Source organism: Musa acuminata, chromosome BXJ2-10 (assembly GCF_036884655.1).
Source record: "Musa acuminata AAA Group cultivar baxijiao chromosome BXJ2-10, Cavendish_Baxijiao_AAA, whole genome shotgun sequence".
Classification (NCBI taxonomy): Eukaryota; Viridiplantae; Streptophyta; class Magnoliopsida; order Zingiberales; family Musaceae; genus Musa; species Musa acuminata.
The window spans coordinates 29,930,001-29,943,243 of record NC_088347.1 but is presented as its reverse complement, the minus strand read 5'-3'; the positions used below and the strand labels follow the sequence as shown (position 1 = coordinate 29,943,243).

The window sequence follows — 13,243 nt, the reverse complement described above, 5'->3', positions numbered from 1 at the left end:
TTGTAAACATGAAAGAATCGGACTCATCAATATCGAGAAGATGAAGAGCAGCCTTTCGAAAACCGCCAAAGAAAAACCTAGAGAGCCGATACTGCAAGAACTACAAAGAGGTCGAAGCTCTTCGAAGATTTGGTAGAAACATCCACGGAAACAATAAGATCGCAATCGAGTTTATTCGTTTGAGTCTGGGATTGCATGGCCTCGTCGTGGCAACGTCATAGGGCGCAGCCGACGGTCTTCCGACGACAAACTTTGCCCTCCGTACCAATGCGCTACCGCTCCACAATGCGAGGAAAGCTCACGGCTTAGGTCGCCAAGGGACCGGCGTCCCCATTGTAGAGCACGGAGAGGCCGACTCACATGAGGCCCCCTGCCTATAGTCGCGAAACCCGTGGTGATTGAAAGAAGAGGAGGGAGATGGGGACTCTCGACGAACTCCGGCGAGAAACGGAGAACCGACGGGGGGCTAATTATAGTTAACTTGCGAAGCTTTCCGTTTACTACACTTGAAAATTTTGACGTTAAAAGTCGAGTGATTGTTGTAAACGAGAAAGAAACAACAGACAACGAGAGTAGAAAAAGGACAATATCGCTCTGTATCTGCGTTAGCATTAGCATGCGAAGCAACAGCGAAGCATCAACATATATGTCGTTCGTTTTATTCTCTCCATTTGCTTTCTCATCACCAAAATTATAATTAAAACGTTGATACTTTCATTTTAATACTTTCATCCGTAAAATGATTAAATCATGATATTAATCTATAATTAATCTATCGACCGAGCAACCTTTAAAAGATGAATTTTTTTTTATTATCTACCCTCTCAAATTCCAAAAATAAATAAAAATTAAAATGCATATTTTTTTTGCAGACCCAATATAATTCGATATTACGGAATTATTCCTCGATGTCGCAGTTATCTTGTTATCTTTGCTTATATATATATATATATATGTTGGTGTCAAAGGGCAGAGAGAACAACATCACAGCTGGTGTCTATTGACTAAAAGAATCCCAAGGACGACAGAGTCGCCTCCGTCTCTATTTCAACGTGCTCCAAGGAAACTTCCACCAAGTCAACAGCCTTAGCAGGACTGGCTGCTCCCCAACCCCTCCACACCCACCTAAGTAGGAAGCTTCCTCGTCTCCATACACAGCCACAGCCATGTCCTCCGCACCTTCCTCCCTTGCCAACTCTTCCTCTCTTCCCTCCTACAAATCCTCCCTCTTCACCCACCCCTCGTCTCAGCAAACCAGCACAAGGAGATATCCAACTTCTCCACTACACACACCCCCCCACTCTCATCCCAGTCATGGAGAAGCTGGTCTCTCTGGCAGAACCAGTCGGCTTCCTCTTCCTTCAAACACTACTCAGCTATATCATCATGACACTCCTCAAGTCCTCCCCGACATCCCTGTCCTTCCTCCGCTCCTGCGTCGAGTTCTGCACATGCTTGTCGATGGCCCACGACGAAACACCGGCCAAGAATACAAGAAGCCGGCCGAGAGGCGATGCCCAGCTCGGTAGGGAAGACGTGGAGATGGTCATGGACGTCATGGGCCTGCGCTGTAGCCGCGACGGTGAGCCACTCAGGGAGGTCAGCCCCGATGAGCTCTCGAGCTTGTTTGAGGAGAAGGAGCCGAGTCTGGAGGAAGTGAAAGAGACGTTCCGTGTCTTCGACCAGAACGGTGATGGATTCATCGATGCACTCGAGCTGCAGAGAGTGCTCACCGGGCTCGGCTTCGTGGAAGGGTTGGAAATGGATGCCTGCGGAAGGATGATCGAACTGTACGATGAAAACCACGATGGGAAGATCGACTTTGTTGAGTTCGTGAGGTTGATGGAGATCAGTTTTTGCTAACACTGCTTCTCTTCCTCCTCCTTTCTGACCTGTACAAGTGTATAAAAGAAATGAGAATAACATTGAAGATTGTTCTTACCAAATCATCTGTTAATTGTCATCCTTCCCGACCAATTATTTCCAATCCAATCTGTGCTTTGTTTGGACTATCATGCCATAAACTTTGATTAGCAAAGGCAGAGATCATCGAGACAAGATTTGAGCTTCAAGCAGATGAATCAATCCTTCGAGTAGGTAAGTTTCTTAGTGTTGTAAGCTTTTCTAAGCCAGGAATTTTTCTGCAATTAGCAGTAGCAAAGCTGATTGTTCTGCTCACGATGCATTGACTAGGCTTCATGTTTCCAATGAACAGCTACAGATTTTGAATGCCAACAAATAATACTAGACTTGTGCTTCTCTCAGAAGACCAATCTGTGATGCATGTTACTCGTGAGACACGCGAAGATGCAGTAGACGTAGTTAATTCTGCACGAGGACCACTCAAAATTTTCTGTAAACATGGAAGTGTGCCAAACCTGCAATGTTCATAAGCTATGACTTCAAGACTGCTCTGCCAGATGGATGTCAACGAGGTAGAACTTCATGCCAATGACTAATTATTTGCTGGAGAAACGAGTTTGGTAGAGATCAGATGGCTTCCTGATTGCATGTCCCTTGCAACATAGCCTGTATCAATCAGATGTCAGTATATAGATCAACAATTTGATGAACAAGTATATATATGAGACATGACATCAACAAGCCCATGAACATGATGGATGCTCTTATCAGAATACTATCTTACACTATAAGTTGGATGATAAGTTTCTTAATTGTCATATTGAGATTCAGATGCAGATTCATTACAAGTCCATTGAAGGTGGAGGTGAGATCCAGTCACCGCTAACATCTGCCAAAAGAGAGGAGCAGTTCCCTTACCTATTCTTCTTCAAGAGCAGTAGACAAATTGTATACCAATGTAAGCACCACTCTTGAACCATCACGGATAGCGATACTGGTATACCCGATATATATATATATATATATATATATATATATATATATATATATATATATATATATATATATATATATATATATCATGTCATATGATCTTTCCTATGATCTCAAAATGGCTTAGTGGGATTGACCACCACTGAAGGTTTGTCCAAATGACCAGCTTGCAGAAGCCCGCAGTGTGTCGATCACTGGCAATAACCTTGAAGGAGAGGGACTGGCCGTTGAGGTTGGTGTTGCTCTGCCAGTTTCAGGACATGGAATTGCGCCCGGTACCGGACCCATTTGATGGACACTACATGCACATCTCCAGCTCCCCCCAGCATCGGTGAAGAGCACAAGATCGAAGTAGGTGTGGGGAATGATGATGAATCTGATGCCACCTCTCTTCCTGCATTTGAATTCCAGATGCAAGAACAGGGAAATCGGCGGAAACTAGAAGATAGAAACCGTCGACAGAAGCCCCGTGGATCTTCAATAATTCTAACTTTCAAGGAGAAACCGACGCCGGTGTTAAATCAAATTTGAAAATTTCTTTTCTCCCACACAAAAAATCAAAAATATCAAGGGAAACAGGTCTAGAAAAACTTCAAATTCCAAGGTGAAAGACTTTCAGGAAAATTGGGGAGAAAAAAAGGAGAGAGAAACCATCAACATAAACCCTCCTAGGATCTTCAACAATTCTAACTCGGAAAGAAAAATCGATGCCAATTAATCTGTAGAAGTCAAGAAAAACATCCAAATTCGATTTCTTTTCCAATTCCAAGGTTATAAACTTACAGGAAACTGGCGAGGCGAGAGAAATGGGGGCAAAGGCGAGGCAAAACCGAAGGTGGGTGGAGGGGAGGCAGCAAACATAGCCTTTTATTTGTACCGCTAGCCATGGAGAATCCGTCAAGCGTTGGAAGCGAGGGCGGAGACAAAAGCGTCATTTATGGAATGAAAGACGAAAGAAATAAATAGTCTTCCACTAATACCCCTCGAACGAGGGGCAACTTACTGAAGATGTTCTGTTTATCGATTAAAACAATTACCATTAATGACTTTATGCAAGGATGTATCTTTGATTATAAAAATAAAAATTATAAATTCGTTAGTTATAGTGGGTTTTTACAAAGTAGCATGGAACAATATTGACTTGAGAAAAGTTAATAGGTTGATTCATCAGCTAATTTGTAATAACGCTTTCAAGAAAAGCAATGTTAGTAATGGGGTTACAACAGCTTTTGCACTGATCTTAGGCTATAAGATTAATGGGATATCACATATATTCTGTTCTTGAAACGACCCTTGTGTCGTATATAAATCTTCAACATTTATAAGTAGCTATCAATGTCTTCACCATCTTATCATTTAGCAAACCCCATTTATTTAAGGCTGACATCGACTCAGACTCGTGCCAATTTGGTTTGACAACGAACCAGACATGGCTACTTCATTCCTACTTCGTTATATATATCCAAATACCAAATGCAAAAAAAAAGAAAAGTAAAGAAAGAAACAACCATAATTCCTGCCAAAGAGAAAAATAATTGACGCTGAACATGGAGAACAGCTGGGTAAAACTCGATCAGCATAAAAAATGTGTAGTAAGGGGTTGATAACTAGCATTAATCAAATAATTTGATCCTTCAACATATGTGAATCAAACGCATTTGGCACCTCAATAAGCTATAATCAAAACTAACCACCCTAATTTTAACTAAAATTCCACAACCATCCCAACTTAACCACACAAATGGGATGGGGGTTTAGCAGTCCCAGCTTTCAGGCTGTTGCCACAATGCTGCACCAAGAACTTCAAAGAAGTCGTCGCTACCTGTTGAACCACTTCAAAGAGCGAAACAATTGTGGTACACACAAGTTTAGGTGTAATTACAGGTTGAAGAAGCCCCAGGTAATGAATGGGCTGGCGTTACCTCAGCGTATAATTTTATCCGGTGCAACTATTGATTAAATAAAGGTAGCGCAAGAGAAAATATAGTTGACTAGAAATACCCAGGAGGTTGTCCAAAGGGCGGTGCGCCACTAGCAGGTCTTGGCTGAACACCATACTGAGGCCTCTGCTGCGAAGCTTGAAAATAACCAGCTGGTGCACTAGGAGGACCGCCGGAAGTCGGGAACGGGGCACCTGCAGATGGAACAAATGGCTGGCCTGGGAATGTTCCAGCCGGTGATGCAAAGGTTGTTTTACTTGGATCCCAAGCTGCTGTCTGTCCGACTGGAACTGGTGCTTGCATGCCAATGCTGCCGACAGAAGTTCCAGCTACTTGAGGATTAGTTTGCCAAACAGTGGAAGCACTTGGCACAGAGGAAGCTTGTGGATTGGAAAGTATCCCGGTGCTAGAAATGGTGTAATCCCTGCTCTTGTCGCTATAAGCCTGAAGATAGTACATGCACGTAGAAAAAAAGTGTATTACTCCAAAAATAGAGGAGAGAGACTCGAATGACAAGAAGCATACACTTTAAGGATTTGTCAAAGATTTGCAATGAAGTTTAAACTGAAGCTAACCGATAAAGCCTCATAAATCATCAGTTTTGTTCTTTTTAACAAGAGATGCATCTTTCATAGCTTAGATTTTTTTTCATGAAATCAACAATAATATTGATAATAAAAAGAATGATAGGGTTTTGTTCTCTAGGGAAGAGCACTTATTCACAAGTCAAGAGGATTCAGATCATTCTTACCATTCTCATCTTTTTTTTTCCCCCCTCAAATTTCAGAAGGTTTTGACATCATTCTTTATTACCCTCATAATTAATTCTGAGTTTCTTGCTTATAACAACTACAAAATTAAGCGAGAGACGAATGCCTACAATTTTTCCTCACTTATATTACTCCTGTATAACCTGGAAAATCATAGTTGTACCTTTACATTGAGATCAGTATGACGAGAGTATGACAGATGAAGCTTACAATAGCCACCATCATAAATGCAGTGTCCCTCCAGAGCCTCTTTAGCAACAGCTGCAGTAGTCACATCTGATGGGAAAAGGGAAAAATGTATCAAATACTCTAGCAGCCAACAACAACAACAACAAAAACAAAGCAGCTAGCAGCCACATCAATTAATCATGAAAGAAAGGAGCCTCAAAAGCTTCTTTGCATCTTCATACACAAATAAACAGAAAGATGCCCCTTGGACAAAGAATAGACTGAGAAATACATACAAAAATACATTTTTCTAACATGCTTTTAATGTTGGATAATTCCTTTAAAATCATACAAGTAGGGGGAAATGGTACTTTCGGTGTGGAATAGCTCAGCTCAACCAAAATAATTCAGAAAATAACAACATTTAGTTCATGAAGTGAAAAACTACACATGACGCCCAAGGAAAACCAACCTCATGGTAAAATAACACCATGAAATGAGCAAGATCCACAACTAGAATCAGAAGCTCGATTACATCTAAAACAGGACATAGCATGAAGAAATAAGGTTTGCAAAAACTGGAATAATATATGTATACAACAATTACTGGATTTAAAACCTGCTAAGATTTGGATGTTCAAAACATGGGGCAGACCCATACTATGGATGAAATGAGCAAAAAAGTTTTGGATGTTTTTCTATTTTGATAACTACTCAGTAAGTCATGCAATGGGGGAAATCCTATCAAGCAGAAAGGAAACGGGCAAATCGAAACTAAAAAAGTTCAAGAAGACTTGTTTTTAACTTCTGCATTTATCATAAAATCCTGTCACAAAAATACTATGGAATCCCAGGCCCATTCAATCTCCTCCACAGCTTCCTACTGCATCCTTCCAGATAATGAATCACCACAACTCCCAACATTGGTCCTCAGCAAGGTCAGGTATGTGGATTTCAACCACCCAGATTGTTGAAAAATGTTACATCCACATCAACTTTTCCAAACATCCCATCAGTGAGCAAATATCCATTTTGTTCCATTTTTTCTTGCTGTTAAAATTGCTTCTGACTTTTCTACCTTTACTCCAACTCCCCAAAGTGTCCATTATTGGCTACTCCATAACGGGGAGGATGGTGATCTACCAACTCCTACAGGGACAGAGGACCAAACGATGAAAGAAAGCTAGACCGCAAAGTTTCACAAAATTGCTGATCCCAACTAGGATGGGACACAGTAGACTTAGTTCCAGCTAACCTCATGGTTAAATTACAAGATCACAGGAAAATCAATCTCCAGTCCAGTTCCAACAATGAAACAGCAACAGCTGCTGGTGCCATCATCAACAATAAGCCGAAGCACAAGAACAGAATAGGCAATATTTCAGCTACCAACCTGTTGCCATATGACAGGAGAGAGAGAGAGAGAGAGAGAGAGAGAGAGAGAGAGAGAGACGGAAAGAGAGAACAGAGGAGACATGGGAGAGATTCCCACGACTTATGAATGACTTCCCTTATATTGGCTTTTATATTTCTCAGTCCATGAGATTTTTAAAATTGAATTATCGTACTAGACATATTGGTAATAAATATATAAGCATATACAGTTTTTATTAGCTTTAAACTTCTGAAATTTTTGTTATTTATTTTTATTATAATAATCTTTGGTGAAGAAGGGAAAGTTCTAATGGTATTTGAGCACTTGTTCATATAGTCCAATTCTCATTAGGGCTCCTGAATGAATGGGCTGATAAAAACTTGTCTGAAGTATTCAGCCAACAATCAAATTTTCAGCAGGTCTCAAGTTCTAAATTTTGGGCAGTCAAGCTAGATTTAACTGGACCTGCCAAAAAAGAACCTAAAAACCCTAAATTCTTTCTAGACTAGAACAAGTAGAAGAACACATTGAATCTGGATTGCCAATTTAAAGGAAAAATTGGAGGCAAACAGATACGAAAAAAAAGGAACAGTAAAAATCTAAATCCCAAACTTTATAAAGCAATTTAAACCCAAAACTAAACTGTAACTGCACCCAGTTACTTCTAAGTTTGACCATTTTGACCTAGAACTGGATATGCTCCTCAGGAAGGGATGGTGAGAAAAATTGTTGAAAGACGCTCAATAGTGGATGTTGAAGCCCCACAAGAAATGGAAACACTAGTCTGTTTCATAATACAGGTACCAAACATGTCCGAAATCTTTGAAAAAAATGAAAGCACATAGAATAAAGTGCTTCCAACTAAAAAAAATGAAATGGAGTAAACAAAAATAGCTTGGCAGGAGATCCAACCTGGATACTGGATCAAAGCCTGAGTTCCACCATTCTTCTCAAATATTGCAATCTTCTGGACAGTACCAAATGCTGAGAATACCTAAATGAACAAAAGTTCTAGTAAATATTATTTCGTACTTCAACAAATGTATGACAGTGGGATAGGAAAAGTCTCTCACTGTGTAAAGAACATCAACTGTGACAGCATACTGCATGTTTTCTATTGCTGCAAGAAGCACGTTACTCTCAGGTTCCTTTATTTTCCCATCAGGACCAAGCGCAGGCTGAAAATAAATAATCATTAATCATAACAATTAAACAAAACCATAAAGTAAAGCTTGCGCAAAGCTGAAACAAACCTGCAAATTCCCCTCAATTGCAGATGGATTTACAGGTAGGTAAGGATTAGTGTAATCTCTGCATGATATTATGTGGCATCAGATCGAATTTTACAATTATAATACACTCCAATCTGTAGATAATATACTATATCAAGTAAAAGAATAACAACAGGTATATATTAAAAGAAGTTGAATAACACTGACCAAAGGAAGACATATGCCAAAGAAAATAAAAAATTAGTGGACTAGTAAGAACTTCATTAGATAACACTTCCCAGAAGTAAATGAAAATTTAACAACAAGAAGCCATAATGTCTCAAAGGTAAATAAGAACTATAGTTATTACAAGGAAACAGCTATAACAGAAAATTGCAGTGAAGCAAGATCGGTGTTTAAACAGTAAATATTAGAACCTCATAGGATATAATTAAATGGGAAACTAATCAACAACTTAATTATTATAGCCATGATAATTAAAACTTCCCCATCAAAACATAGATATATGCCAGAAACTGCAAGAATGTGATAAGTAAAGCAAATTTTCCTTTTGTTTATTTCAATGTATACATTACATGGCATTTCATAGTGGCCATGTTATCTAGCTGATCAAGATCACAGTAAAGACATGCATATTTTATTTTTTCTATAGTCCATTAAGAGGCATGACATGTGAATAGAATAATTACTAAATAGTCAAACCCTATCTTCATAAGATATATGAAACCTATAACTTCAGTTCTGCTAAGTTTTAAGGCCTTTATTATTAAAGAATTTCATGAGAAGTCTAGATAAGCAGGAGTTCATGGCTTGAGTAAGATGAATGATAAAGCAATAGAGCATAACCTCGAGTCCTTAAGTTACACATCCTACAACAGAATCATGGCACTTTGTCCTTTTGGATGAAGATTGGGAAATGATCATCATAAGAAATATGAATCTTCTACGCAAAGAATACAGTAAACTTTTCCTTAATACAATTTGGGAACTTGCACTTAGATAATGGTTGCCTGTTAAAGTAGCCCAATGTTCCAATGCTTAGACCAAAACACAATGCCAAAAGTTTGATGACCTGAGTTATTGCCTCACATTAGATGTAAAGGTGTATAAATCAACTCAATTAGCTCTAATATCTTTACGCATGTTCCAAAAGTGCTGCTTTAGTGTATATGTGAATACGAGTGTCATCTTTGAAATGGTTATTTAGAAAGAGTTTTTCTGGGAAATGCAAAATGAGATAAGTTCAAACTTTTTCTCTTATTAATAAATTTGAATCATTCCCTGGGTTATGGTTCCCTGGGTGGAAAGCATAGACTTGCTTTTGCTAGTTCGATAACGATAACTTCATAACACTGCCAATGCCGGTCCCAAACCCAGATTAAAAAGGTGGGCAGTTGCGTTAGATCACTGAAAACCAGTGTAAAACTATGTCATGTCTCATGAATATGGATCTTAACCGTCCCAAATAATTGAGACTTACGGCTTTGTTATTGTTGTTGTTGGTAAAGAAAACTTTATTGTTGAAGTATAAAGTCAGGTAATGCTAAAATAGAAGCATTATATTATAATTTCAACAAGTACTGACTTAACAAGGACAATCAAGGAAGGAAAAGATGTTGCATCCATCATGAAGAACAGATTACAAGAATGAAGATGCCACTAATGGATATTGTAATCTACCTGGGCATCTACACACAGAACTAGTGCACTAGCGCCAATCAGAATTACACTAAAGAAGCAGAAAAATCAACTTGGCATGTGCTAGGCCATCATCCTGTTTATGAGAATCGTAATCCTCTAGAATGCATAATTATGCATATGAGGTTAACAGGTTCCTAACATCTTGAGAATATCCAACAAGTAAAGAAAATTTTAATTGATGCAGTATACAAAATTAATTAATCATATAGCTTTTGTCCAGGCAGCTAACTTTTATCATCACTAAATGCGACAAACAGCTATGAAGCAGTCACAAGATTTGATAAGTCAAATTATAAGTGCTCAGAAATGCAATTCAATGTAAACAGAAGTACAGATTTATAGCAAGGTTGACTGATTGTAGAGACCTGCTGCGATGAGACTGGAACTTGATATTTAAATCTGTATGTGCAGAAAAAGAAATTCGTAGGTAGCAAGATGTAACATGCTCAGGAAGCAAGTACCTGTAAATCATGAAAACAATCAGGAAAAGAGTGTGTATTGTCTTATAAAAATGTTCAAATGAGACAAACTGAGGAAACCTGGGGATACTTCTTCCATCCAACGCATTTCTAGCTTCTGAAGCAGTTGGTGCATCTGTGTATTGGATCAAAGCCTACAGAAGATGTGCAAAATGCTAATGTGAGATGCATTCCTGACTTCACAACTAGAATATATTGAAAAAAATGAAAGGACCTGAAAGCCAGCAGCCTTTTCAAAAGTAGCAATCTTGTGAACAAACCCAAAGGCAGAGAAGACCTAATAGACAGAAGTCTGATCAATACTGCTAACAAGAACTCTACCAAGTAAGATAGTGACTCTTTAGAGATCAAATGACAATCATGACAATATGGAAAACAGTCAAGTCATCTCATATAACTTATAAGCGCAGAATGGCACCTGTAAGACAAAGGTATTCATCACAACTCCAGTGGCAACATATATGAAAAATTTTTACTTAATAAAATGAACATCATGCATCAATCACATTACTCACTGCCTCCAAAAGCCAGATCAAATGTGAGAAGGGACATATGCAGTTATCCTCCATAAGCAGTAAATTGATAAAATTACATCACTATCAAAAGAAAATTTTGACATAACATCTAAACTATGAAGTAGAGAATTAACATCCTAAAGAATGGAAGTTTAACCTCCAAAAACAGCTTCAGAAACAAGTTGAAGACACACAAGTTGGGTATAACCTACAACTTAAGGGTGATGAGAATAAAGCAGCAGTTAGATATTAACATTCATTCAAGAGTGAGATACAGAGAATCAGAACAGAATAGCCAAATGAAGAGATAGCAAAACCAACATGACATCTCTCCGAATGCAGATGCTGACAAAGAGATATACTCTGTGTTAACATGGACCTGATAAGCAATTCAGAGTATGTCCAAGGATTAAAACAATGTTAGCTTGATTTATATATCTATATATGATAAAAAAAGTCCCTCGTATCCCTTTAACTTTCAATAATTCAAATTACCAAAATGCTTAAAGCACAGGAAATTACATCTGAAATGCATCATAGGATTTTAGAAAAGAGTCACACTGTAACAGAACTAACCAAGTGAATAACATCTATGCTAACATCACCAGCTTCGACACCCTCAATTGTAACAAGCAGAACATTCCCAGCAACCTCTCCAGAGACCTTATTGTTCACAATTTCTTGCCTGTTTGAATATTGGATATAAACAGTCTTACCACGAACTTGTGCAGGTTCAGATGAGGAGGCATAATATGAAATCATTGAGATGGCCTGATTAAGGTCCGCCTGAAAGAAACGGTACTAATAAGTAATAACAATGTTAAACTACTATGTTTCATGGACTTAATGTGATTGTCTAAAATCTAACTTTCATAAAGAAACACAATGTTAAGGAAGAAGAACAAAAGCCTAGCACAATAACTGTATATTTCACACCTTGCTTCAAATAATGTGTAAAAAGAAAATCACATATTCCTTTAATGAAACCACGAAAGGGGACTACATGATTTGCATCATTGCTTCATAATTTTAAAATAGTAGGGTTAAGCAAGAGGCTGGAATGGCATTTGGTGTTGACGATTTCTCAGTTTCAGATAAAATAATATGGAGTCTCTAGCTATATTCTGTAGGCATCGTGTTGATACCATGATGTAGAAAACCTCTCAAAGAAATTAAAAGTACCAGTATCCTAGCCTAGTTCATTTCACAAACAGAGGACCTCAAACTATAAATTTTATAAATGCTATTAAAACTTTAGTAACTTGCCAAAAGAAATCATTTGATCCATGTTTTGGGTGTATCATCCAACTGAGCCTCGAAAAATATTTTCAACCACATTAAATTAATGAGATGTTCCAGACTTCTCATAAACTAAATCGAAGACTATTGTTTCTTTTCTGGCTAAAAGATTTGATCTCTTTAAGTGACAAGAAGAAAAAGATGATGATGAAATCTTATTGATTTCGTCATGATGAAATACTTTCATAGAAGAAGCTGCAAAACTGTATTGTGGCAGATAACTCAACAGAAATCTTCAATGTTGTAAATCACCGTAATGAACAAGGTATCGCCAGGAATTGGGGAGTCATGCAAGTGATGGACATAATCCTCCTCCTATCGACTTCTTGCATCTAATGACATACATTCTCCGCCAAGAATCTTTTTTTTATATTCATATGGAATTCAAGCGTTCAAAACAGGCTCTTCATGTTCCCTACAGATTCTTAAGTCTCGGACAAAGAGATCGCGACTTAAAACCGAAAGTTCAAATAGATAATTGAACAAGATAATAGCAAACCAAATTTCCAACATACAAGAAAAAGAACCACAGTGACATAATAAAACCGATGAAACCAACTACAGATTAAAATTATGCCGATAATTTCGAAAAGCAGGTTCATAAATCGAGAAATATATCAAGAAACCGGGCTCCGACGCTTACGAACTCAACAAAAGCCTGGTTGCGATTAGCCCCGACGTTGCTTTTGGTGTTGACGATTTTACCAAACGGCTTGCCGAGCTCGATTAGCTCCTCCTCCGTGCACTCCCACGGTAGGTTCCGGAGGTGGAGCACCTTCGACGGCGTCTGCGTGTACCGGAACTGCGGCTGCCCCGAGGAAGAAGACATCTCCGGGCTAGGGTTCGGGCGAACACTTCTCCGATCCCCCTCTGCGGCGATGAAATTTTAGCCAATACGACTGAGATCC

General features: G+C 38.6%; 2 protein-coding genes across 5 annotated transcripts in view; one reads left to right on the top strand and one right to left on the bottom strand.

Moving 5' to 3' along the window:
• Positions 1–1,152: 1,152 nt before the first annotated feature.
• Positions 1,153–1,987, top strand: LOC103968609 (probable calcium-binding protein CML46). Its single transcript, XM_009381875.3, has one exon. It carries the CDS (start codon positions 1,315–1,317, stop codon positions 1,861–1,863), a length of 549 nt encoding a protein of 182 aa, XP_009380150.2. The 5' UTR covers positions 1,153–1,314; the 3' UTR covers positions 1,864–1,987.
• A 2,457-nt stretch (positions 1,988–4,444) lies between these two features.
• The window catches only part of LOC135625038 (polypyrimidine tract-binding protein homolog 1-like), an 8,903-nt gene continuing 104 nt past the window's right edge, over positions 4,445–13,243 (bottom strand). Inside the window, exons 1-10 of one of the 4 annotated variants that reach the window (XM_065129272.1) lie at positions 12,979–13,243; positions 11,613–11,822; positions 10,736–10,798; positions 10,582–10,655; positions 10,408–10,503; positions 8,363–8,420; positions 8,183–8,287; positions 8,022–8,103; positions 5,730–5,842; positions 4,445–5,240 (exon numbers count right to left, since the gene is read on the bottom strand). The exon at positions 12,979–13,243 is cut by the window's right edge and continues 104 nt beyond it. In XM_065129272.1, the coding sequence (XP_064985344.1) occupies positions 4,848–5,240; positions 5,730–5,842; positions 8,022–8,103; positions 8,183–8,287; positions 8,363–8,420; positions 10,408–10,503; positions 10,582–10,655; positions 10,736–10,798; positions 11,613–11,822; positions 12,979–13,164 (1,380 nt within the window). In that variant the 5' untranslated portion in view covers positions 13,165–13,243 and the 3' untranslated portion in view covers positions 4,445–4,847. The remainder of the gene's footprint in view (positions 5,241–5,729; positions 5,843–8,021; positions 8,104–8,182; positions 8,288–8,362; positions 8,421–10,407; positions 10,504–10,581; positions 10,656–10,735; positions 10,799–11,612; positions 11,823–12,978) is intronic. The other 3 variants (XM_065129274.1, XM_065129275.1, XM_065129273.1) reach the window with 3 other exon arrangements.